At 32.8% G+C, this 27,841-nt stretch overlaps 1 protein-coding gene across 1 annotated transcript in view; it reads right to left on the reverse strand.

The window, feature by feature from the left end:
* Positions 1-1,266: 1,266 nt before the first annotated feature.
* LOC106645530 (protein unc-80 homolog) overlaps positions 1,267-27,841 on the reverse strand; it is a 676,041-nt gene continuing 649,466 nt past the window's right edge. The window contains exons 19-20 of the mRNA XM_089596422.1: positions 15,216-15,500; positions 1,267-1,511 (exon numbers count right to left, since the gene is read on the reverse strand). Coding sequence (XP_089452548.1) covers positions 1,267-1,511; positions 15,216-15,500 — 530 coding nt within the window. The remainder of the gene's footprint in view (positions 1,512-15,215; positions 15,501-27,841) is intronic.

Here is a 27,841-nt window from a genome sequence, read left to right on the forward strand (position 1 = left end):
AAAAATTAAAAACATTATCAATATAAATCAATAATTATGTTGTTCAATGTACCATGTGGATAGTCAAATCAAATTGGCATGCTAGAGAGCTGAAGTTTTCACATTCTACAGTTTTGTCGAGAATTCGAATATTTTAGTATGTCTTTTACAACACATCACCTGACATGCCAGATTACATCTCAGATGACATATCACCCTTCTGATAAACATCAGCTGACATGTGTATTAGCAGCTGATGTTTATTAGGAAAGTTTCCTTTTACTTGTATCATACGTGTAATACTACATACAATGGTGCAGACTCTCACCAAATCACATTAAAAACACCATATTTTAATGAACAGAACGATTATTACATCTAACACTTTGAATTTGGACTTGACTGTCTTCATAACGTCTATTACTTTTGGAAGCCTCTTCTTTAGCACTTTTTCGCCAGTCTCTGATGCGATGTTTAAGGTAGTATACTACTTTGAGTAAACTGTCAAGTTTGTCCTCCTTGGTTATAGTACTATTATTTTTCAAGTATTGATAATATAAACCTGTAGCATGTATAAATATTGAAGTAAATAAAAATTACTGTCCAAATAATTTTAATGAAGAAAAATACTTTAAATAAAGAATTATTTTTCGCAGTAATGTCTTACATAGAACGAATGTTACTTCAAAAAAAGTTTGGAAATTTAAGTTTAATTGCGATTACGTACTTATCAATAGTCTCAACTTATTTTGTTTGATAAGTTTAATTGGGGAGCATCCAGTAATTTTTTTCATGTTTTGCTTAACAACAAAAGCTCTATTTGACAAGCCTCGTTCTGTCCAAAGAAGAAGTGCTAGCTGATCAAAAAGTAAATCGGCTTCGTTTCAGTATTGAATGCATTCCATTTTATTGGATCAACACAAATACCTTTACCAAGATACATCTAAAATAACAAGTTTTTGTATTTATTTTGTTTATTTTAGAATGATTTTGGCCAGTAATTTTATCCAATTTATTTTCTTTGTTTTATTATTAATGCACTAAAATGTTTAAAACAATTTATAGAACTCTTAAACAGACGTTAGCAATTTACCTTCTTATTTTTCAGCAATGCATAACGATTTTTTTTTGCTCTCCACACGTGTCCTTCTGTTGCATATTTATAATAATTTATGCTTTCAATTACGCATTCATATATTGTTACAGTCTTCTTTCTTTTACCTGTATAATTAAGCTAAATATGTACTGATAAACGTTACTTAAAAAAACGATGACAAAACAATTATGTTAATTGTGTAGAGTATTACATTTTCTATTGTCAATTTCTGTAAATCCATTCTCTGGGATTATCATTTCGTCTCCACTGTTTACTGTTTTACGCTCATCTTCATCCTCTGGCTCATTATCATTTAAAGCATCATTTTTTGTTTTACTATTTTCAATACCATTTATTTGAGAATTATCTGATTGAGAAATTTGAGGGATGTTGACAGCCGCATTGTTGTTGGTATTAGTATTATTTTGAGTAGGCTCTGCAAATAAGTTTCTTTTTACATTTGGTGAATTTTCGAGTACATCGTTATCGTTACGCCAACTATTTGGAGTTGTAGGGCTTCTGATAGATGCTTCATCATGGCATAGTGATACAAATAAATTATCTAGTTCCTCCATCGCTTCCATAGAATCTTTATTGCCACTGACTGATTTTTTTGCTAATGCATTTTTTTAGACTTTTTTGGACACAGTATTCTTAAATTTCTGTAGGTCATTTTGTTTATTTATGACTTTGGTATCGTTTTCTTTATTAGTACATTTTATTTTTAATATGAATCCTGGATTATCTTTTTGAGATTTGCTTTTTATAGGTATGACATCACTTGTTGTATGTGTTCAAGGCAAATAATGGACACGCTTTTCTTCTTTAATTGTTTGAGTTTGAACTGGCACACCTGCATACTTGGAGTTAATTTTACTATTAACGTTCTACAAAGCATCAGGTTATACATTAAAATATATTATCAATGAATATCTATCAATGAATTATTATCTTCAATGAAACTTGCATTAACATATATATAAATATGTATGTGTATGTCTAGTGAAACTTGTATTTTTAAAGAAAACAAAAGTATAAATTAATGGGTACCGACAAACATTAATAAACCTTGTATATTGTCCCTTGTTATTGATTTCATCAACTGACCCCCATCTATTTTTTGAACAATAATTTTAGGTATTTTTGGATTAGAGCAGCTATCCAATTCATCATCATTTTCTGGATTACTCTCCAACAGGATAAATCGTGGAACTTAAAATTTCTTGGTTACTTTATCCAGAGTTGCTTTGTTTTTAATTTGCAATACTTTAGTTTTTAGAATTTGGATTTTTATTCTCTTAGTCATTTAGAAACAAATGTTATCAATACAGTAAATGAAAAGATTAATTATTGTATAAGCTATATTTTAGGCTTTGAAGTCAATAATTGTTACGAATTTAAGTATTTTTTTCAAATTAATTGTTGATATTTTTTTTACTTATAAATTTCGTCACAACTTTTAAGCAACAATATGATTAGACGTACAGCAGTTTGACTTTGAGACCCTGCCTCCGTAATTTCATCATCAGATCCGGGACTGGAGTCTGTGCTCAACATTTTTGGAAATGACATACGTTTTCTTTCTCTTTTTTAAATAACACTCTCTTTGGATCCTAATAAAATAATGAATTATTTGTCGAGTTTGTTTGAAAAAATACGAATGTGATACTTACCACCTAAATGAAGAATGTTATCTTATACCATAAAATTATGATCATGATTTTGAGTACATGATTCTTGGCACATGCGTCAAGGTACGTAATACCACATGGTTCGTAAATAATCACTATCGTTCAATGGACACAATTTTTCTAATTGTTTGTTGCTTCCTTTTTTCTTATAGTAGTAACATCAAAATTCGGGTTCTTTTTTCATCGTAAAACTTCACACAAGCGAACTTAATACTAAAAATTTTTTCTGTCTGTACAATTACGACTAGACAAAGATAATTTTTTTGTACTTGTACTGTGCTTACGAAATCGAGAGTTCTGAGCATTACACAGCTTAGATCAGCAGTACAGGAGTATGATGGAGGTATCTTAGGGCCTTTTCACGCAAATGCGATAAGAGTGTGAAATAAGGAAATAACAGGGATAAGGAAATATTGAGAATAAGTGGAAAAATAGGGCTCAGGCCATCAGTGCCAATTAATGTTTTCAAAAAGTATAGTGCATCAACACATTATTTCTCTTATTCCTGCTGTTATTCCGGTAAAGGACCGACCGACTGACTTAACGCAAAGAAAAATGTACCTTATGTGTAAATGAAACTTGCTTATTTAAACTTATAATCTAACCGTATGCCCGCACAAACCACAGGTTCATCGTTTAGTATGGTAAGTACAATTTGCGTGCAAACGATTGGTACTACTTTCATTGTCCTCCGATTTATATTCTTCATTTAAAAAAAAATCTGACAGGCATCCAAATATCCGCAATCTTTTATATAAATCAAAACAATACTAATTGACGCATAGTTATGATAATAGCAGATTCTTCATGCGAAAATAAAGTGCAGTTTTCTTGAATTTTCCTTATTGATGGATTTTTGAAAGTTCAGTTTATATATACCTACTATTTAGCTACAGATTTGTTCAAGCAAATTCTTGGAGAGACTCTGGGAGTCTCCAAAAATGGAATGAACAAGTGTTCTTCTCCGAGTGTCTTTGAGGGACTCTGACTGTCTCCAAGAAGGTATATGCACACGTTAGGTTGGATAAATTGAGATCCTATGTAGATTCACTCTAATTCGACACTAAAATACTTTGTTTACTGTTAACTCTGCGATACATTCGGCAAATGGAGTTGTATCGCAAATAATTCGCCACTTGAACATACAATAGTTTGTGAAAAAACTGGAAAAAAAAGTTTATAATGACTGTTAAAAAATTGTTATTAAATACTGTGAAAGCTTACAGAACTCATAAATACAGAAAAAACTATAATTTGGCAAAGTAAATTTCTTTGGACGTAGAAAGTCAGTTTGCGAAAAGATAGTACGCAAATTTAATATACCTCAAAGTGCAAAAATGTTTTCAAAAATGGTTTTTCATGGGTGTCTTTTTGCTACGTCCCACAAAGTAAATATGTGAGCTTGTAATTATTACGCTTAACTTGAACTGGTACATTTGTAAGAATGCAGAACTTTGTTGTAGACTTTGACAATAATAAAACATTAGGCATTTGCGAAATCTTGGAAAAAAGAGCCAGTAGTCATTGCAGTATAATATGCGAGATTACAAATTTCTGAGAATCAAGTTGTAGTAGTTATGTTATGTTTCTAAAATATCTACTTTTATTAATGTAAACCAGAAAATGTACATTATACCACACGCCAACATGCTATCATACTAATATAAATGTAATAAAAAAAAATTAATTTACTACAATATTTGGTTGCTATTCATTATACGTTGAATTAAGCAATTGTCATGCTGGATTTTTAAATAATTTTGTCTGAAATTTTATTATATTTAAATTTTGACACCAGATTTTTAATCAGTGACAACAGAAAGCCCTGAACATCACTTTTTATCGTGTTATTTAAGAGCTTAATTTCTTTTTTGCTATGTTAGGTCAACTGGCTTGAAAATTTTAATTTTGACACTAGATTTGTGATTATTGCCTAAAAAAATTTCCTGGTAGACAAGTTTTGGCATATTAAATTAAATTTTTAATTTTTTGGCCACTATTTCTCATCAGCCATTTTTAATTTCTTAGTTTTGCACCAAATTCGTAATTAGTAGCCTTAAAAACCCCTGCACATCACTTGTGGAAATAAAATAAAAACTTGTAATTCTTATATCCACCAGTTTAAAAACTCTGTTTTTAATTTTTTAATTTCAACAAAATGGTTTTATTTAAAATTTCAAATTTCTACCCCAGGTTCATAATTGGTGATCTCAAAACCTTGTACATCCCTTTTTGACGTCTGAAGTAAAACATTTTTTTTGTAATATACTAGCTATTTTTAATCCAGCTTCTTAAATTTTTAAATTCTTACATCGAATTGACGATCAGGGACTCGAAAATCTGAAGTAGAGTTATTAACAACGATACAAAATTTTTTTTCAGTTTCTATTTTACTCAATTTTTTAAATCGCTTTTTGAAAAGATAGGCTATATTGAAAAAAGATCAGTGAGGTAATATAGTCTATACTCTAAGAAGTTATCTCATTTTTTTTTAATAAAAAAGTTGTGAGAACCAGAGTTGTTTCCAAGACGAGGCTATTTTGTCAAACTGTGCAACACCCACAACTAATGAAAATATTATCTTTAAGGTCACGGCTAATCATTGTTTAGCGATAATGAACATATTTGTTATTCCTAACTTTCGTATTATTTTTTTAATATTACGTAGTTATTTCGTGAAAATCGCGTGATAATCGCGCGATTTCTCTGTGAGAATTCAGTCGAAAACCTGTTGTAATAATCACGCGAAAATCGCGCGATTTTTTCGTTAAGGTCCCGTAATTTTAACGCGACTAATTTAAAGAGGGTTAATATAGTAGAACTTTTAAACTAAAGAATTTTAGCCTGTTTGAAAGCAAAAGAAGTATTAAACATGATTTTTCTTAACTTCTAATGTATAAACGAAATATGTTGTTAGTTACACTTATTAAATAAAGTTGTACTATGGCGCCTTTAAAAGGTAGCAGTTTATAGAACATCGTAGATATAACCGTAGAACCATTTATATACTCAGACAATGTCATTACGCTTTGACAATGCAGATTCTGGAGAGTCATTTTTATAATATTTTGCTTCTTTACTTTAGAAAGGAAAAAAATACAGTGCAGGCTGATGAAAAATTGCTTAGTGTTCATGGTTTTAAGTGCCTAAGTGAACGCTTGTGTCAAAATTAGATTGCTCATTTTAAATTTAGAAATTTTAATATTAGAGAGGAGACTTGTCCAGGTCAGCCAAAGGTTATGAAATTAATAGAATTCTTCTGCAAATTGAGAAAAATTGACATATTTTATCTTATGACATAAATCATGGATCTACAGATCAAACATCTAATAGATTTGAATCATTTACATAAGGCTCGGTACTAAAACAAGCTTGATACTTTAGTTTCATAGGAATTCATAGAGAAGAATTTAGTGGACCAAGTTTTTATTTGTGAATCTATACTGCAATAAAGTGTTCTCAAGCCATTTAAAAAAAATTAATAATAAGAAGTGATAGAAAGTAAATTATGTATTACACTTCTAAACGAAAAAGATCGTGGTTGAAGCCCACAGAAACTTTACTTACGGTTGCAAAGCGTGTACTGACGCCAAAAAAGGTGATGTTGAGTGTTTAATGCGACTGAAAAAGAATTACATTATTTGTTAGACGTGTAGTTGTGCTCTTAGTTATTACCATAATTTTTTGAGAGTCAGTGCATAAACACTAAATCAGTAACAGCTAATCTAGGAGTAAGAATAAAAACTCCAAAGATGTCGGATGTTGGTTGGAGCAAGGTTTTGTTAGTTTTAACGACAACGTCATCTGACTCACATTATTAACAGAAAAACACAACAATTTCGTAAATTACATAGTAAAGCTACTGTTGACAAATATTTACATTAATCCAATAACTGTTAATGTGTAAGTAGCTAATTACGAAATAGGATTATAAAACATTTTGAAAAATAAAGTAGTTACTAACGTCTATACCGTTATAACGATTAGTACCGACTGATAGTCAATTTCAATGAAAAACATAAGTGTCGAACACGTTTATATTTACGAATATAAATGCAAACTACAAATGTACGCTTGTTACAAACATAGATAACGTTTATATATATATATATATATATATATATATATATATATATATATATATATATATATACTAGTGGGGCTGACGCCCCCCTGCGCGCTCCGTGCGCCAACCCCCACTAACAGATTAAGTGGACAAAATAACAACATCACACCTGTGATTATCAATGCAGACTGAGAATGAGTTCACAACATAAGAATACGCGACTTACAAAGAATTTTCCAATAGAATTTTTAAATAATATCAAAAAGGTTTTACACCACACGAATAAATATTTTAAATAAATGCTATAGTAATGTTTATAAGAAATGTCAGTAAATTAGATGGTCTTTATAATGGTACAAGATTGAAAATAACAAAATAATTTAAATATAATATAAAAGCAAAAATAAGAGAACAGAGTTTTGATTCCTGAGCATTGTATATTAAAAAACCTTCATTGTGTTACGGACAATTATACGTTGCTTTATCAAAATGTAAGAATCTTAAAAGAATTTCTCTTTAAATTGAGTATGAGAATAAATCAGAAATTAAAAATATTGTTGAGCAAGCAATTTTTCAGTTATTCAAAAATATGTGAGTCCAAAGATTGTCACATTTAAACAGACATTTGTTTATCCATAAAAACCATGAAAAAGAATATGTGAAAAATGTGGAAAGGGTTTTAAAAGAACAGATGGGTTAAAACGACACATGAGATGTCACAACATTAAATTAACAGAATGAATTATAGTTTCAAAAGCTTGATTGTGTTCATCAATTGAATTACACCTGCTTCTGAACTCTGTCTTTTTGTAAAAAAAAGTCCTCAGTTAATAAGGAATTTTATACTTGGGTAAAGTACACATGGACGAAAAAGATATTCCAAATGTCAAAATTCAATCAAGTTAAACAAATAATGGTCCTTTAGAGTCATTAAGTGAGTAAAAAGGAGAAAATAAACAGAGAAGGGAGGGAGGGAGGGGGTTAGCTAGGTGATCTAGGGGATTTGGGGGGGGCTGTGACTCACTTTCGTCAATACATCTATATAAAACATATATACATATATCCTTATATTATGTAGTCATTTGTGTAGGGCATTCCACATATTTCCCCACATCTCCCCACAGATCCCCACGGATCCCCCACATAGACCTTCACAGCCCCCCTACAAATAAGCTGAAATTCGACCGTTTTTATCGCTAATTTGACCTTTTCTAACTTTTTCTTAGACCCCCTACAGCCCCCTTCCAGCCCCCCACACCAGTTTTTCTGTCCCTCAAAAACCTCCCCCACAGGCCCCCCACACTATTTTTTATACATTATGTCATTTGTACTTGTTAAATGATGAAACATAAATAAGTGATTTTCAATTAATTACCAAAAATATTGCCGATTTATCTATAAAAATCATCGAGTAAAGTTTTATAAATTATGTAAAAGTCTCTTTCCAAACAATGTTTGCTATTTCTGTATTTTTTTGCCTTTCTACTTCAAAAAATAAATTATTTTTATATTTTTGCATCTTGATAAAACGATACATAAGTGACCATGAGAAAATAAGGGTTTTTTTTAATACAAACCTACATTATCGAAACTTTGACCTTAGGACTTGTTTATTGTCATAGCAAATGCCACAACGATTGGGAATTGTTAACAATACAAAATAAACGGTAATGTCGAGGAGTTTCCTGTGTCTAAAGTTATTCTTGGAATAAAGACTCTATTTTTTAAGAATTTTATTATTGAAATAAGAGGTGTTCTCGTTATGCGATGTAAGTATAACACTATTTATCGAACAATTGTAGATATTAGAAAATATTTGAGAGCATTCATCATTTGAGATTTGATTTTTAGGAATGTTACAAGTATTTGCTTCCCCTTTTCCAATTTTTAATAATAATTTGAAAAATTCTCTAGCGTTAGAACGAATATTGATTTCTTATTTTAAAATTTGGAATGAGTTCCATAAAAATAAAGACTTAATAATTTGTTTAAGTATAACTTTTCTATTACCGTTTCTATTATTGGGAGAATCTGACGAAAATCACCTCCTAAAATAATTAATTAACTTCCAAAATATTTTTCAGTATCACATAAATCTCTTAACGTTCTGTCTACTATTTTTAATGCTCTTTTTGAAGTCATTAAAGCCTTATCCCAAATAATTAAATTAACTTCTCCTGATTTTTTTTCTCTGACTTGAGTTCTAAAAATGCACTTCTCATATTATTAAGATCTAAAGAAAGTCTGGAAGTTCTATGACTGATCATCCTATTTGGAAGCAAAATTGGTACTATGCCAGTCCATGCCATTGAAATGATTCTTTTATTTTAAGAAATAAAAAAATGAATTAATGTTTTATATAAATAAGTTGTTCATGTTCCTATAGGGCTATCTATAAAGAAAATATAAATTTTTTGTTTGCAAATAATATAAAATACATTTTTTTGGTCATTATTTAAACTTTTGTACATCAAGTTAAACATTTTTTTACTAAAACGTATTTCATCATCTACATTTTCTTTTTAACTCTTTATTTTTTTTAGTGTAGGTAAATTAAAGCATCCACATAATTTATCTTCTGGTTCTAAAATTTGGTTAATATGTGAAAGAGCTAAATTATCTTTAGTATTAGGCAAACCTTTCATAAAAAGTTCCTTGTATTCATTCCATATTTTATTACCTTGAACGTTTTGTAAAATTTAAAACCAAGAAAAAAATTGTCTCAATTGATATGTAAACATAACAGCAATTGCTTCTTTGAAAATATCATCGATGTTTTCTTTTATGTGCTCTAATGTCTTTGAACGATGTTGAACCAGTTACTTTATTCAATACAAGTTTGAAAAAAAATCTTTCATGATCTTTTGGAGATACAATATTTAATCGACCAATTGCAACATTTTTCTTATATTCTTACTTTAATATTAATTTTTAGTTCAAGATTTCTATTTAAATTTCCATATGTTTAAATATTGTTGTTCAAGATATTAACTATAACGTGAACATGTAATAAATCTGAGAAGCTTTTATTTTCAATATTTGTACCATAAGTCCTATTTTTTGACATTATGTTAATATACTTATTACTACTTTTTACATTTTGATAAAAATTGTTTCCTAATATAAATGTATAATAATTTTGTTATTTATCAACAACACTATTGATTACTAAAGAACAAGTTCTTAAGTGAAAATTTTCGTTACTATACAGAAAATAAGAAAAAGTTCTGAATAAACAGTTTTTATCCCCTTTTACACTTTCTTTTATATTGTTTATTTCTGAAAATTTAAAAAAATTTAAGTTTGATTTTAAATTAAATGCTAATAGGACAAAGTACAAAAGATATCTACAATTTACAATGTGGATCACTGTGAAGAAATCGTTTTCATATTTGTCATTAAATCTGAAAATGAAAAATTCTTTCTAACCACTTATATCAATTGATAAAATATAGAATGCATAATAGTAATAAAAATAATACAAAGTATAGGTTATATAAAATTTAAATAATCTATATAAGATTCAGGTAATTAAATCTTTTTGTTGTTTAGAACTTAATCATAAAAAAATTATGTACACCTTTTTTCTCTAAACATAACGGAGAGTTCTAGAAAAAAACTTTCAACGTACCACAATAGTACCTTCTGGGTGGTGTGGAAATTTACTGATAAATATATAACTAATGCTCAACAATAAGGATCAAAAACTCTTCTTCCTCACGAAATTCTGGGCATTAACCTCTCTCCACTAACAGATGAAATTTAAAGACTCTCCTTTTAAGAAAAAACAGTAAGGGGCTTGCGCGTGGAGTGCTATACACATCCAAACGCGCAATATATATAAATATGTATGTATCTAAAATAAGAATTAAGAGAGATTACTTTTAAGATCTTTATATATGTTTTTGAAAAGTGAGGTGTCTTTTCTATATGGATTGTGTGTTTCGTAGAGTGTATGTGTAACATTCCTAATATTAATCTTTTTGGTTATTTGGTTTCTGGTCTAGAATTTTGATTTTACAGAAATTAAAACTATAGTTAAATTTTATTATGTATGAAGCGACAACAAGTTCGTCTTTCTTCGTACTTTTATGTTAATTTTGGCGTTTTTGTAATGCTCTCTTTGTCTTACCTTTGTATAATTTAGAGCAAGAATCGCAAGCGAATATGTTATACGATGTTAGTTTGACTCAGCTAATTAATTTTATCCTTCGTAACACTAATGGAACTATCCAATTTATTTGAAACAAGAGGTTTAAATTGTATATTTTATTTTTCCAAAGTTATTGAACAATATTTAAAAAATAATGGGCTTTTAGGAGTAGAAATTTATATTTTCGAACATAGATTATCATTCAGTAAGTTGTTATTAGTATTAGTATTTTGTATTCAATAAGGTTTTCACTTGATGTACTTTTTTTATTAAATGTTCAGTAAAGTAATTATCGTGTTAACTTATTTTAGCCGTAAGAATATTCTTCCTGTGGTACGTTATAACAGGAAAAAAATAGCTTGATCAACTTGACCGTATACCGCACTAACTTTTAGAGATTGCAGGTGGTTTGGATTAAAATTAATAGTCTTCTATATTCAGAATAATCATTAAACACTTTTAATTAAGGATTGTAAATAATTTAGGCTGATTTGCGTGTAGGAGAGTAAATCAATAAAATAATAAGCCTATGTGAAAGTGAAGGTTTATGTATTTTTGGCCACCTATAACATCTAGATATGTATATATTAAGTTGCCTTGATTTATTTTAATGATATTTGTATTTTAGAACTGAGTTATTGTTAAGTTTTATTAAAGTTTTGTGATTTTCTTATTGTAAATTATTTAATGAATTCTTATCAACTATCAAAAACGCGGTATTACTGCTTAACATTACCTCTATGTTCTGTATTTATGAGTTTTTATTAAGGCAATCCATTACTTTTCTTTTATCTGATCGAGTAAATATAATATATTTGTTCTTACTAAGAAACGCTCTTGTATATTTTTAATTGAAAATATTGAAACTTTCAAAGTTATTAAGTTTTAGTTTCCTATTATTGCAAATTCTCATGGCTTACGTAGTTTTTGTTCTTGGGTCAGTTGACCAGTCCCTATACCACACACTCACATGCACAGTTTTAAACACATCTCGTACTCGGTATCCTTCTCGCACAAATCTTTTAACACCAAAAATTTCGGCAATGTTACGATACCCACCTTTGCAACGGACCTTACGATTTGCTCTCACACTAGTATTTCCTTTATTTTTCCATCCCTATACAAAGTCAGATCGTCCCAATAACTTTGTCACGTTACACAGTTCAAGTGCATTATTAACAGTACACCTACCTTTTTACTATTACATACTGCTACCTGGAGCTCACCCCAATCCTTGCGATGGCTTGGTTGCACGGAGGACTTCAGGCAAGTCGGCATGATTCTCTTCTTTTTCCTAGCTAGTTAATCTCTCTTATTTCTACTATATTATTTATCAGCAGAAAGCGAAGAACAAGGAGCCCAAGCAGGGCCAGCCCAAAATTATCTAAGCTTAGCATCAACTGAATAAATTCATTTTTTTCCTGGGTACAGAATTTTTATTTGTTTGTGTTACATTTGTTCACACATTTTTTTTCCGAACTACCATTTCTTGATTTTATTTTACTATTTGTAACACAACCGATTTTTGGTTCTTCGTTATGAATTGTAACGTTTATATTATCTTGCAACTTTTTTTCTTTAAATTAAATAATTTTTTCCATAATTTCTTTTACGTTTATTCCTAATTCAGACATTATTATAATATTATGAGTCATAATTCCGACTATTTTTATCACTAGAAAATAAGTTTAAATTAAAATTACTGAATTCGTTTTCAATTCTATAAGTAAAATTAAAATTTTAAGGTTCATTTGTTAGAACTATATAAATTTTAACAAAATTTTCAAATCTAATTTCTGTTTTAAAAATCATCACATTTCTAAAGAAAACTTAATATATGCACTCCGTATCTAAACTTGATGTTTCAGATCGGAGGTGGATCCACTGTACGAATGAACACATAGATATGTAAGCAATATTATCTAATTTTTTAAAGTAAATATAATGCTTTATATTGTATATATATATATATATTGTGATACTAAATATTCACATGCAGTACGCATTACTTTTTTACTTTTTCAAGTATAAGATCATATAACTTATTATTTAAGACTTAAAATAAAGTAAATATTTTAAATCATAAAATTTTTATTTTAAATAGAGTTTTGGGTGCATGCATGGAGGCAAATTCTTACTTGTTTGCAATTATCCCTCTTTCATCTTTCCACTGATTTCTGATTTAATTTTTTATTTTTGATTCAACATAGCTAACTAAATTTCTATTTTTAGACTTCTTTATACCGATTCTCAATTTAAAATGAAAATTTTTTTGTTTATGTTACTGCAAACTTATTTCCTTCTAATATGTTTCTTTCTAAGATATTTTCTTTCTAGTTTTAGAAAAGCGTAAAATCTTATTCAGTAAAGTAAAATCTTATCTTGGTATTACCCATCAAGATTACTCTTTCTTCTCCAAATTTAAGATTAGGATTTCTCTTCGTTTTAATACAATCTGGGCAGGCCCAATTTGAGGGAGAAGTCAGTACATAGCTGTGTGGACCCAGATCTTATTAACATAGCAAAGGAAGGGACTGCGTGCCTAAAATCCATTGTATGTACATACTGTCATGAACAAACGATTTCTCAATAGTTATTTACGTAACAAGTGCGGAAAAGACGATTTCCCGCAAGAGTCGTGATTGACTTGTACGAGTGGCCGGAGTTGACGGAAACGAGTGCCAGTTTAGCACACGAGTGCGGAAAGTCATCACGCACTAGTTGCGTACAAGTTTTTTCCGCATTCGGGTGGTTTTAGGAGGCTGGTACTTCATCGGGCAAAAAGTTTACCGATACTCGTTCGAAAAGTCTCCTTTACGAACCTCGTTATGGACCTCGCCTTCGGCTCGGGCCGCATACCTTTTGGTTTGCAAACAAAGACTTTTCAAACTCGTAGGAAATAGTCGTAACGAGGTTCGTAAAGGAGACTTTTTGAACGAGTATCGGAAAACTGCTTTTTTGCGCAAGGAAGTACCAGCCTCCCAAAACCACCCGAGGGCGAAAAAAATTGTTTTTCCTATTCATGTTGGATTACTTTTGTTGTTTATCTTGATATTAACATAAGTGAATAATCAAGTTTTGATTGTCTGTATGCCATGATTTATGCTCAACAAGTCAACATGGTACAGTATCATATTTTGGCTTCTGTTTAGCCTACAATGGATTTTTTCAATACAACTGGCGTTATTAAATGCATGAAACCAATGTCTTATAATAATACTGTTATATTTTTGCAGTTATTCAAAAAAAAAGCAATGTTTTAGCCGTTTAAACACCATCCTGGCCCTAATTAGGTATACAAGATTTTGATTCTTACGAAAGAAATATAAAATCGTAATGTAAAATCACTTTACTATAATTTTAGAACCCTTTCGTAAAAGTCAAAGCTGTTTGTACCTACCTGGATCAGGACGTTGTTCGAGCAGCTAAAAAATTGTTGTTGTATTTGAATTGAAACAAAAATATGAAAGTACCACCACTAGACGTTGTTTTTTTTTTTATTCACTGTCATTGGCCAACTTATTTGGTTACCAAGAAATGAATTTTATCAAGAAATTTTTTCTTATAAATTTACAAAATAATGAACAAAAAAAATTGGCTGCTGTTAGCAGTACAAAAAATTATAGTAAGAACTGTTAAAATTGAATTTACTAGAAATAATGATACTTGTTAATGTTTATTGTTAAGTCAACTTCTTTCCATATTTTTTGATGTTTTTTAATCAAGTTATAGGACTAACAGGGTTAAAACAATTTGGTTATTGTTGTGAGAGATTTAAAAAATAGCTTGCGTTATACATACTTGTGGATGTAATGTATTGAAATTTTATGTTAACATAACTGAGCAGAGAACACGGAAACTTACGTAAGCTGCACAGCTTATATAAGGTCATATATTTAGTACCACCAAAAACGTTTGTTCATAGTGAGAAATAATCTTATTGACGCACAACTAAACAACAAAAATATTAAAGCACAGAATCAAAGGTACAATTTTTTTGCCTTACACAATTTGTCAATTTGTTAATTACAAGTGCCCACTTTACAGACGGAAAATAGTATGTTTATTATTTAAAGCAGCCATACAGTAAGAAAGTATTACTGAACTTTAGCAAACTAAAAAATAACTAGAATACAAATGCGGAAACGCTAAACTATTAGTTGGAAATAATAAATTTTTAAAAGAAAATTGAAGAAAAACAGTGATCAAAAAAATCAAACAAAATTTTACCTTGTTCGTAAGCATCACCATCATCAGTAAATATTTTATATTGTGATAAAGTTTTCATTGCTTGACTTGTAGAACCTATTGACTGACGTAAAAGACTAGATTCTTCTACAGATTGTGGTAATTTAGAACATGATGTTTCTGCTGGTACATTTTTTGTGTGAGCTTTTACACCCAGATCACTAGTAAGAAGGTCCATAAGCAGCGATGGGCGTTGAGTACGTGGAAAACCTTCACTTGTTTGGTTTATATCTCCTGAGTTTCTTTTCGGATCAAGCTGTACTTCATCTAAAAATTAATTAAACATGGCAATTTTACTCCTAGAAGTGATTACCCAGTAGTCAGTTTATAATTTTCTAATCTTATTTCCTTACAAACATTATGTCTCAACTATGTTTTTTTTTACATTTATAGTATAAGGAAACTTAAATCCAAAATTTGTATGTTTTTAAAAAAAAACCTTATCACGTGTTAATAACAATCAGATTAAATGCTAACAATTCTCTACACTTTAGAATAAAAATTGCGCAAAACTTTTGAACTTGCCTTATAAACTATAAAATGTCCACACACACTTAGGGTGCAGTCACATGGAGCGTAATGGAGCGTGCAGGACAAAATTGTTCCCATAAACTAATGAGTTCAGTCTATCCTGCTCTATTGCGCAGTAGGATGGACTTAACACAATTCTGTACTGCACGCTTTATTAAGCTCCATGTGACTGCAGCCATTGTATAATACAATGTATAGTAAATCAGGACATTGCGTTTGAGACACTTAAAGCGGCAATGGCTAATTTGAGGGTACTCCGTGGTAAATCACTACAACATGGCAAGGACCAAGAACTTTGTCGAGCTGTCGGGAACTGCTGTTGGCATGGCTAGTGAAGAAAAATGGACAGAGGTTAAAAAAAAAAAAAACAGAAGACAGAAAAAAGGTAACAGTCCAGCCTTCAAAGGTCACTAAGGTAAGAAGTTGGAGAGACAGGTCCAAGGCACTTCTTTGTTAAGCCAGCAGATAGCAAAAAGTATTTTAAGGTCCTGGCCCTGATAAAGAAGGTCGATGTTGCCGAGCTTGAAGCTGGCATGGGGTCAGTCAAGAAAACGAGAACTAATAGTGTCTTTATTGAACTGAAAAATACCTCGTGTGACAGCCACGATGTGTTCGCCGATTCGCTTGAAAACGCTGTGGTTAATGCCGGTAGTATGGGGACTCTTGCCTGGTGCTTGTCCTATGAGATCAGAGACAATGATCCTATGGTGACCAAACAGGACGTACAGGCCATACTAAGAGGCTGCTTCGAAAAAGAGAGGGCCCCTGATATGGCTCTATAGCTGTCAGCCAGCACTGTCAGGGGAAATCGGGTTAACTACGTTGAGGTACCGGCAATGCTGGCTACAATCTTAGATAAAATAAATTACATTAGGCTGAGCAGGGTGAACTACAGGATGTGGCTCAAATCTAAGGCTAAGAGCTGCTTCATACGCCTGGATCTCGGCCACATCATCATGCAATGCGGCAGACCCGACAGAGCCAGGAAGTGCTGTAGATGTGCTTATAGGGGCCACGTAGCACGTAACTGCTCCAAAAAATAAGTGAGCTGTTACATGTGTAAAAGCATGCTTCTGAAGATAAACACAGAACACGTAACTGAACTGCTGGGTGTAGAGCACTGCGAGCGTCTGCAAAAGCAGTTCAGCAAAAATAGTGGTTTTCCTGCAGATAAACCTTGATAGGACAGTTCTGGCGCACGATCTACTGGATCAGTTTTCTCACGCTTAAGGTGTAGAGTTGTTTTCTATAAACGAGCTGTCAAGCGCATTATCAGGTCAGGCATGGTACAGCAACATAACTGGGTGTGCAGCCGTCCTGGTTTGCAGTGAAAAACTCTCCGTAACTAACAGTGGAGATGGAGACGGGTTCATGTGGATCAGGTGCGGACTTGTTACCTATATTAAGTGCTATTTATGTTCAACCATAGTGATTGGTGTCTTAAAAAAGTGGCTTGCTAAACTCAAAGACGTTGTTTGTGTGTGTGAAAAGTGTGACAACATTTTCCTGTCCGGTGACTTTGACTCTAAGGCCATCGCTTAAAAGAAGCCGAGAACTGACTCCAGAGTGCAGGTGGTGCTAGACATTGCCACAAAGCTTGATATAATCGTCATTAATTCTGGTGATTTAGCAATGTAAAGACAGCCTGGTAACTAGGGCATGATCATCAATTTAACGTTAGTGTCATCACAAATGGTGACACTGGTGCCTAACTGGCAAGCCCTGGTGGACTATATGGACAGTTATCACCAGTATGTTAGCTTCATACTAAACAAGGACAGTGGTGTAAGGTCACGAGAAGCAATCCCAAGGCACGTTACTGGATGAAATGTGGCAAAACTTGATCAAAATTTTCTGCAGGAAGCAATAATAAGCACACCTCTTTCTACTGATTTAAACAAGATCACAAATCTAGAGCAGGCCACAGCACTCGTATATGGTGCTGTGAGACGTCTCAAGGAATAGTGTGATGCGTCTGTGCCCAAAAGATCTGCCAGGAGAAGTAGACATTTGTGCTACTGGTGGACCCAAAAAAACGGCCGATCTTCGTGAAGGGGCACACCACCAACGGCGTCTTACACAGCGGTACAAAACTTACATAGACGCCTGAGTAGCTGTGGACACATACAGGAAAGTAAAAAGGCCTTCGTTAGGGCGATCAAGGTGAGCAAGAACCGATGCTGACACAAAATTATTACCAAGGCGGATAAGTATTCGTAAGGCCTTGGCTATTAGATCGTGTTAAAAAAGACTTTGCGGCTCAGACCCAACGCGACCGGTGGAACCTTTCTTCTTGGAGAGGGTGGTCTTTTGCCTCTTCCTAGAGCATCCCGATAGAAAACGGAAGGACATATGTGCAAACAAAGTGCTTTTTTTTACCCCGATAAATTGAGGTCAGTGGCATTGTAGACGCCAGGGTGAAAGGCCCCTGGTCCAGATGAGGTGCCGTCCGAAATCCTTAAAGTCATTGCTGTGGAGGAGCCACAATTTTTACTAGACATGTTTGATGCATTCTTGCGCATCATACTGTTTAGTGAACGTTGAAAGATCCAAAGGCTTTCTCCCTTGTTCTTGTCGTCCTAGGCCACCTCCCCTAGTCCCGTCGTCAATCCGTTCTTTAAGCATGTTGGACAATTGTGGAGAAAAACTTGAAAGGCTGAAAACAACTCGTTTAAGAGGAGAAATCAGCTTATCAAATGACCATTATAGGTTCCAATAGGGGTGTTTAATGGATATGGCTGTGGCTGAGGTTCTTGTTGTTAAAAGTGGCCTTTGGGGGTGGGCGACTTTGAACAAGGGGGGTGTAGTTAAAGGCAACCGCTGTCACTTCGGGAGAGCCAAGTCGTCCCTTCGTGGATAAACGATGAAGGTCGTATCGCCCTGATGTCGTAGGTGCAGTGGGTAAGCTGGCTTTGTCCAAGTTTAGAACGTTAAAGAAGGATAATGTCAGAGCCGTAATCTTTTACGACTTAGTTGACCTTGCTGGGGTTTTCGATGTCCCCTTCAAGATCGTCCCAATGTTGAGAGATTTCGGGGTCTTGGACCAAAGGCAATATCTTCATATATTATATAGTTAACTTAGTGGGGCATTCCACACAAACCCCCTACCGCCCCCCATTTACCCCCCACCGCCCCCCACCAACCCCCAACAAAATAAGATAAAAATCCGTTATTTCTTGCTTATTTTGAAATATCGTAGTTTTTCTCAAAACCCCCCAAAGCCCCCCACTGACCCCCACAGCCCCCGCACCAACCCCCCACACATTTTTTCATGCCCCCCCCACCCCCTAAAAAATATTATATGAATAGTATAGAAGTATGGTATAAGTCTTCATTCAAGCCAGAGGGTTCAACCACGTATGGCTTCATGGGATAAAAACAATGTATGTTTTAATATTTAATAAAATAGTTACAGATTACTGCACAATACTACAATCAGCTAAACTAAAATACAATCAATTGTAGTACAGTTTACTGGATCCCTCGGTTTCTTTGTAAGCAAAAAGTTTTTGGTGGGCTGACTTTTTTTGTTAGCATTTTGTAACGTTGCATTTTACCAGCCCTGTCAATGTTTTAAAGTCTATTACCACATTCCAACCAAATCACATGAAAATATTGTATAGTTTTTTTTCTCAAAACATCCTAAATTTCCCCACCTACCCCCTATGGCCCTCCCACTGACCCCCACGAAATTTTTGATGGCCCCAACCGCCTCCCCACACCACTTTTTTGAAACCTGACAATGATCATACCACCTTTACCTATCTTTGGACAAAACTGTCTTATTGCCATGATTTATTTTATCTTAAAAAAAAAATTTAAAGTCATAAATTGATTCATGGGGGGGTTGTTGCACAAAACATCAGTATTTATACAACTAAGTACGTTTAAAAACCAAATTGTATGGAGTTAACAATATTTTGAAACCAAATAATATATACACATGTATTGGTGCGCATAATTATTATATCATCATCACTTATATAGTCCTTTATTACACAATTCTTCTTTTTACGTACATAAACTTATGTTAAATTTAGAGTATCATTTTTATAAACAATAAAAGTTTTGCATCACTTTATGAGTCATCTTATAAAGCCTGATAAAACCACGAAGACTTACGTCTATTTCTATTTTGTTCTTAATTAGTGCTGAAAATGGTACAATAGATGAACACGATATACATTAATTATTTCTATTGTTAATTTATAAATTTTACCTATACAAAAAAAAATTATTATTAAATCATGTTATAAATATAAGATACATTATTATATACAAAAATTTCTTTCCAAACTATATTTTCAATCCCTAAACTATTTTCTCTGTCGACTTGAACAAAAATTCCATTTTTATTTTTGCATCTTGATAAAGCTACGTATAATTGACCATGAGAAAATAAAGGTTTTTTTTAAGTATAATTCCACATTATTAAGACTTTGACCTTGAGACTTATTTAAAGTCATAGGAAATGCTACAACTAATGGGAATTGTTTTCTCTATAAAATAAAATATAATGATGAAGTATTTCCAGTATTTAATGTAATTTTTAGAATGAAAACTTTCTTACCAATTTTTTCTCCCGTTACTATTTCGCCTTCTACGTTATACTTTGGTAATTTAGCAATTCGCAATCGTGTACCGTTACATAATCCCTCTGATATACTCAAATTTTGAATTAGCATTACTATTGTAACTATTTTTAATTTAAGTTTATGAGGTGGCAAGCCTTCACGAATGTTGTTTAACATTTCTACGGGAAAATTTATATAAATATTATCATCTTATTTATCAACACCTTTATATGTTGCAGTATTGATGCTGTAATAAGTTTTAGTTTCTCCATGTTATTTGCTTAAAATCTTATTGTTTGAAAAAAAAGTATATTCATTATGTGAAGTTAGTATCACGTTATTGTCAAAACAGTTGCTGTAATTACCAAATATTTTGGTACAGATATCATCTGTTATCTAAGATTTAGAAATGTTAAGTGTTTTTATGTCCCCTTCTCCAATTCTTAACAATAATTTTAAAAATTTGTTATTACTAGAACAGATATTATTTTGTAATCTTGAAATTTTGAAGGGGTTTCATAAAAATGATGATTAAATAGTTTCTTCTATTATTATAGTTCTATTACCATTTTTCATAACTGGAAGGATTTGTCAAAAATCTCCTCCTAATACTATTAATTTATCACCAAAGCAAAGTTTTGTATTACACAAGTCTCTCAACGTTCTATCAACGATTTCTAAAGCTTTTTTCGGAATTATAGAAGCCTCGTCCCATATTATTAAATCAACTTCCCTTAATTTTTTTTTTTTCAGTTTCAAATTCTAAAAATACACTTTTAATATTATCTAAGTCTAGAGGTAAACGAAAAGTTCTATGACTGGTCATACCTTTTGGTAGTTATACAGATCAATTCCTGTCCAAGCCATTAAAAAAATATTTTTACCTCTAAAAATAAAGTAAATGAGTGTCTTATATAAGTAGGTTTTTCCGGATCCACCAGGACCATCTATGAAATATACTTTTTCATCTTGTTCACAAATAGTTTTAAAAATTTTTCTTAGATCTTCATTTAAATTTGTGTACATTATATCGAACATTTTTTTACTGAAAAATATTTCCTTAATATTGCAATTATTTATATAGTTTCTAATGGTTGGTGTCGGTAAACTAAAAGACTCACATGATTTACCTTCCGATACCAAAATTTGATTAATATGCAGAAGAGCACAATTATTATTATCATTATCGAAGTCTTCCGTAAAATATTTTTTATATTCATTCCATATTTTATCTCCTTGAATGTTTTCTGAAATCAAAAACCAAGCAAAAAATTGTCTTAACTGGTATGGAAACATAATTGTTATGGCTTGTTTAAAAATATTGTCAATTTCAGAATCATGTTCTATTAAATCCATTGCAATTGCAGTATCTCTGAAATTTTTATATGTTATTCCACTATGTTTTGTAACGTCTCCAAACGATGTAGCCCCATGTAATTTATTTAAAATAAGTTAAAAAAAAAGTGTTTATGGTATTTTGAAGATACTATGTTTAATCTACCTATAGCAATATTTTTCAGTGTAACTTGCCTTTTTTTCCAAATTTTAAGTTTATTGTCAAAAATGTAATGTTCTGGAATGTTAACACATTTTAGTGATTTTGCAAAATCGTCTTCTTTATTTAATCCAAACCAAGCTGTAAGGGGTGTTTGATAATTTTTTTTCACATTTTTGATATTATTTTCTTTAAATATGAGTTTTTGCTTGTTTTCAAGATGAACAGCTAGATTTACAACTGTATGACTTCTACCACAAATTGGATATTCTTGAAGTCTGCAAGCTGCTTCTATTGGACTTAGATATCTAGCATCTACGTAACTACTAATTGTACTTTGTATTGATACTTTGTATTGATACATATATATATATATATATATACACTTATGAGGCGTGAGAGAGATAGGAGGGGCGTATGGTGAGGTTTAGAGAAAGTAATTGTTTGAAATGAGAGCGACCGACAGTAGGCCCGGCTTTTGTGTACATTGTGTACATTTGTTGTCTCTGTCGGCTCAACGCTCTGTGCATGTGCGCTTAGTCAACTTGGCGCGCTGCAGGTGTGTGTGTGCGTATTCACGCGGCAAGCTTTGTATACTGTAAGCGCCAGATTATACTCAGCTCTCGTCGAAGAAAGACTCTCTTAAGTTACATTGCCAAACTCTAGCATTCAAAAGTGCATACATCACCTTAAATGCTAGTGTAAATCTTCTTATTAACTCTCGCTATACAGTGGACAAAACTCAGTTGTGCAGTGCAGTGCAATTAGTGCTTTGTTCAAGTTGCTCACTGCATAATCTGCAGACCAGCTCAAATAGTTAATCTCATCGAACTACCAGTGATTATCAACAGCAAGACTCAGTGAAACTCTTGTGTATTTTCACAGAAAGTAATTGTGCATTTTTTACAGACAGTGGTTTATAGTTATTTATTATTTCAATTAGTTATACTCTATCAGTGCTTCCAGTTTCACATTTATTTCGAGTAACTTTCAAAATCTCTTACGAGCTCAAGGCCAGTGCGTGTTTACATATCGTGTTATTCAACTTAACTCTTTTCTTTCTACATTCTTCACCTTTATATATTTTAATAGTTCGTTGCTTTACGAATATAGACAGTATTTATTTTCTCCGGTATAAATTTGACCTTCACAATTTTTGTGTAAATGAACTGTGTTTTCTTGGCCTGTGAGTGACATTAAAAGTTGTTATTTTTATGCTGTTTAATTTTATTGTGTTTTATTGTGTTTTTCCAATCACCCTATCCGAGCCTAGTGTGTGCTAACGCATACGCCTCGTACAGTTATAGAGTGGTTTAGTGTACAGTGATTTTTATTGAATATGTACTTTGCTACTACCACTGCTTCGTATATTTTAATTATACCAAGTGAGTGATTCATGCTTTGCACGTATATGCATGATCTGAGGCAATCTCGATGGTCGTTTTGCAGTCCTTCTTATATACTTTACGTTGCCTTCTTACTTGCGATGTTCACTAAAGACCAGTAGTTGCCACCTGGCGAGCGGTAGATGGTACTATTAAGTGCAAAGTTTGAAGTCGGAGCTGCGCGCGATATTTTAAAATTCAAATTTACGTAAAACGATCGAATTTAAAGAAAAATGGTTATGTTAATATATAACAATTAATTAAATAATACCCCAGACGGTAACATTGTGTTGGTTAGAGATGCATGGCAACCCTCTCATAAGACGAGAAGCGTCTGCGTCCTCGCGACTCCCAACGTAAAGAATGCTTTTAACTCGACAAAATGGTCCAACATAATGAGAGCCTTGAAGCCCCAGTATATATTGGACTACTTGAGAAAGATCCTACATCGTTATGTTCAGGATCAAGTACTCCGGTACGACAGGGAAGATGGATCAAAAGTGAGATGTCTGACGTTGAAGGTTGCGCACGATGCTGCCCTTGTACGACTTCTGAGATCTGGTCTATGATGAACTTTTGCGCCTTCAAATGCTTCCAAGGGTCAATCTGACAAGCTCTACTGATGGCAAGGCACTGCACCTTACAGCGAGATCCCGACATAAGACTAAGTGCAAAATACGGTAGGTGGTCACGATAGTGTCAGAGTGGGTTCGGGATCAAGGTTTTGAGCTGGTGAATGAGAAGATAGAGATAGTCGTTCTCACTAGACAGAGATGGTTCGGGAGGCACTTTCACCTGAACGTTGCCAGTGTGATAATCTGCGTGAGTCTAGTAGTGCGCTACCTAGGAGTGTGGATCGATTCCTGACTCTCCTTCTGGGAATACATTAAAAATCAGCTGGAAAAGCCGTTAGAGTTCCTAGGGCACTTTTACGGTTCATGCTAAACGTGTAGGATCCACGGGAAGCCAAAAGAAGGCTTCTTGCATTGTTCTTTAACTCTATCCTGCTGTATGACTTGGAGATATGGGCAGACGCGCTTGCGAAAAGGGATATCCAGGAGTCCCTTACTTTAATGCAGCGCATTAGATTCTTAAGGATTACGTGCACGTATCACACAGTCTCCTCCGCTGCTGCTATGGTGACAGCATGGACCATTTTTGTTGTGTTGATTTCACAGAAGTGGCGAAGGAAGTTCCTGGGTTCCAGTGACGTAAACAATAGTGCTAGGTTGGAGAAAACGTTGACGACGTGGCAACAAGACTGGGGTCAGTCTAGTGTGGGTAGGTAGACGCACTGTTTAATATTGCACCTGCAGCCATGGGTGGAAAAAGAATACGGATACGTATACTACTCACTGACACAGCTTCTCTCTGGAGATAGACAGTTTAGTACCTATCTCCACCACATGGCAGTGGTAGCATCACCCAGATGCACTTATTGCCTGGCATTGGATGATACCGTTAAACACACGTTTTTCGTGTGTAAGAGATAGTGCTATTAGAGCCAGCAGCTGATAGAGATAGACCGACTCAGTGGGGCACTTGCTCCCAAAATCATCGTCTCTGAGATGCTATGCATACCGAAGAAGGTCAAGTGGTAATGGATAGCTTTGTCGGGTCCGTCTTCCGACGTAAAAAAGATAAGGAGAGAGCTGTTGCGCAGGGAGCAGGGGCCTCTGGGTAGGCCATCAGAGGTGACGAGGTCATTATGGTTCGTGAATTTTAATTCAGTTTTAAAGTGTGTTTGGTACAGGTACTTATCAGCAAGAAAAAGCATCAAGCATTAAGAGGTGCTTGCAAAGATTGCAGCCATCGAATAAGTGCTATACAAAGGTACTGGTTCTAAGGGATCCTGAGTCCTTTTTAGGACTTGCAGGAAGCAGAAAGCAGGGGCCCCTAAGTTTTCCGTCAGAGGTGATAAGAGCTGAAAGATAAAATTGCAGCTTACAAAGAAGCGCTAGACATAGGTGCCAGTCCTCAGGGATCTTGAGTCCTTTTCAGGACTTCAGAGGATTGGCACCTTTAGCAACTGGTGGCAAGCTTGCTTGCTTATGCTGTGAGATGTAATGGTTTTCCTGGTGGCTCTACCCTGAAGAAATACTAACGCAATTCCGAGGTACAACTATATGAACGTGGCACAGGGGGGGAGATCAGTGGGTATAAATAGTTCTAAAAAAGTCTCACACTACCATTATTTCTACAATAAGCCTCAGTACATTTTCTCTTGCTCTAGAAAAAAAAAAACTAGGTGTGCGTTTTTGCTCATTAACATACAAGCGACAACAACGAGAAAAAACTATAACATGCAGTAAAGAGTATCTATACTACTTACTTACACATAGGTATATATATTTTTAACAATAATTTCGTGTGTATTACTCTTGGTGTCTCTCTATCTCTTTCAAGATACCTGTGCCCAGTTGTAAGCGTGCGATGGCTCCTTACTAAAGATGGATTAATATGAGGTTTGAATGAACACAATTGGAAGACAACAGAAAAATTATGGATTATTGTTAAATATTTATATTTGAAAATAATTGTGTTCACAAAGAAAAAATTTGTAAAAAATAATTACAAAAGTAATAGTAATTTACGACTACAAGAATAATAAAAAAAAAGCAAGCGCAACAGCAGAGGAGGCAATCAATGGCTCTTTCTATATTACTCTAACGGGTACTGCCAAAATGCCTTGTTTATTTTTAAAGTTATATTTCTCAATTTTGCGCTTGTTGAGACAAAATTGAAAGTGCCTATTGATAGAAAATTTTCCATCCTACACACTGGTATTTTTATTTATTCCGTATATTAAATCGTTACAAGATAGAAGCGAAAAAAACTTAAAATCATGATTTTAACATCATCAGACTACTTAAAAATACTTATAACTATTACATTTTTAATAAGCAGGTTAAATTACATACAATATAAAAAATATCCGTTCATCGTTCAATTTTCTAATTCAGAAGTTTCTCAGTTGGTATCCATAAGTACTAAAAACAGAGAGTAGATCGGCATGCTACGTAGCACAATTAATAAGGTCTTCAACTACCAATTCGAAGAATGCGGGTTCAAGTCTTAGAGTCGGTAAAATTTGGAAATTTTGTTAACACATGCATTTTATCTAATATATACTTATATGCTGCGTATAATGTACACATGTTCATTATGTATAATGTATACTTATGTTTGTATATATATATATATATATATATATATATATCTTTCAATATTATATAGTCGTAAGAGTTGGAGCGAGGTTTTGCTCCCCCTTTCTCCCCCCTCGCTCCCCCCCGCTCCCCCCAGCTCCCCCTCAGCTCCCCTCCAAATAAGGTAGTTATTTTTTCATTTTCTTGCATTTTTCGAGCCATCCTACTTTTTTGCTAGTCCCCCCCCGCTTCCCCCTCCAGCCCCGCTCCGCCCGCTTCCTTCCCAACTTCCCCCAGCTCCCCCCCAGCTTTCCCACAAACAATGTAGATATATTCGTAAAGCCTTAAATATTGACTGTTACAAGCGGTCTCATATTTACATATAATTTTATTTGACCATAACAAAAAATTTTGTTACAATTTTCTTACTTACGATGCTTATTTTGATTACATACTCTAAAATTTCTTTTTAGGTGCTCTGCTCTTACATAACTTTTTCTACAATTTTGACAACTATTTTTAAACGTTTTTTTCATGACTTATCAAATGTCTCTGTAAGTGGTAATTTCTTTTGAAAATTTTTTTCAATGTTTTGGCAATCCTTTGTATGACGCAAATAGTTTTTCTTGTCTAATAATATAATGCTACACAGATCACATACAAAAAATTTTTATTGTGAATTTTTTCGTGCAATGATGGACACTCTTAATTTAAAAATTTTGAGTAACTTTTGTCACACTGATAAAATTTTGTATCCATGATGGTGTATCTAAAAACATATTACAAAAAACGGATTGTTTATGATTACATAAATCTAGGTACTAGACGGTACTGAAATTTGCTTTTTTGATGAAACAAAAAGTTCGCAAGAAACTATAAAAATAGTAATTAATTATAGAATAGTATATCTGTTACTCTAAAATTTAATTCTAAACAATATTTTAAATTTTAAATTTGTTTTCTGATTTAATTTGGATAAAAACTTTTTTTGAGTTTCTTCATCTAGACAATGCAACATATAATTGCTTATGAGAAAATAAAGGCTTCCAAAGGTATAATCCTAAGGCACCAGAACTTTGACCTTGAGATTTATCGATAGTCATAGAAACAGCTAAGGTAAATGAAAATTGTTTTTTGTACAACATAAATGGTAGTGAAGAAGAATTGCTTGTATTTAGTGTTATTCCGGGAATAAAGACTTGATTTCCTTTTTTTTCACCTATGATTATTTCAGCTTTGATATTGTATTCGAATAATTTTGTAATTCAAAATCTTGTACCATTGCAAAGTCCTTCAGATAAGATTGAGTTTCGTACTAATATAACGATAGCGTTACTTTTTAAATTTAATTTGTGTGGAGAAAGATCTTCTTTAATACTCTTTAAATATTCTGTAGGTAAATGAGTATAAATACTATCGTCTGATTTATTTACTCCTTCGTAAGTTTATTTATCAATATTTTAATATGATACAAATT

Source organism: Copidosoma floridanum, unplaced genomic scaffold (genome assembly GCF_036245765.1).
Source record: "Copidosoma floridanum isolate Cflo_tuat_1 unplaced genomic scaffold, Cflo_Japanese_pri ptg000004l, whole genome shotgun sequence".
NCBI lineage: Eukaryota > Metazoa > Arthropoda > Insecta > Hymenoptera > Encyrtidae > Copidosoma > Copidosoma floridanum.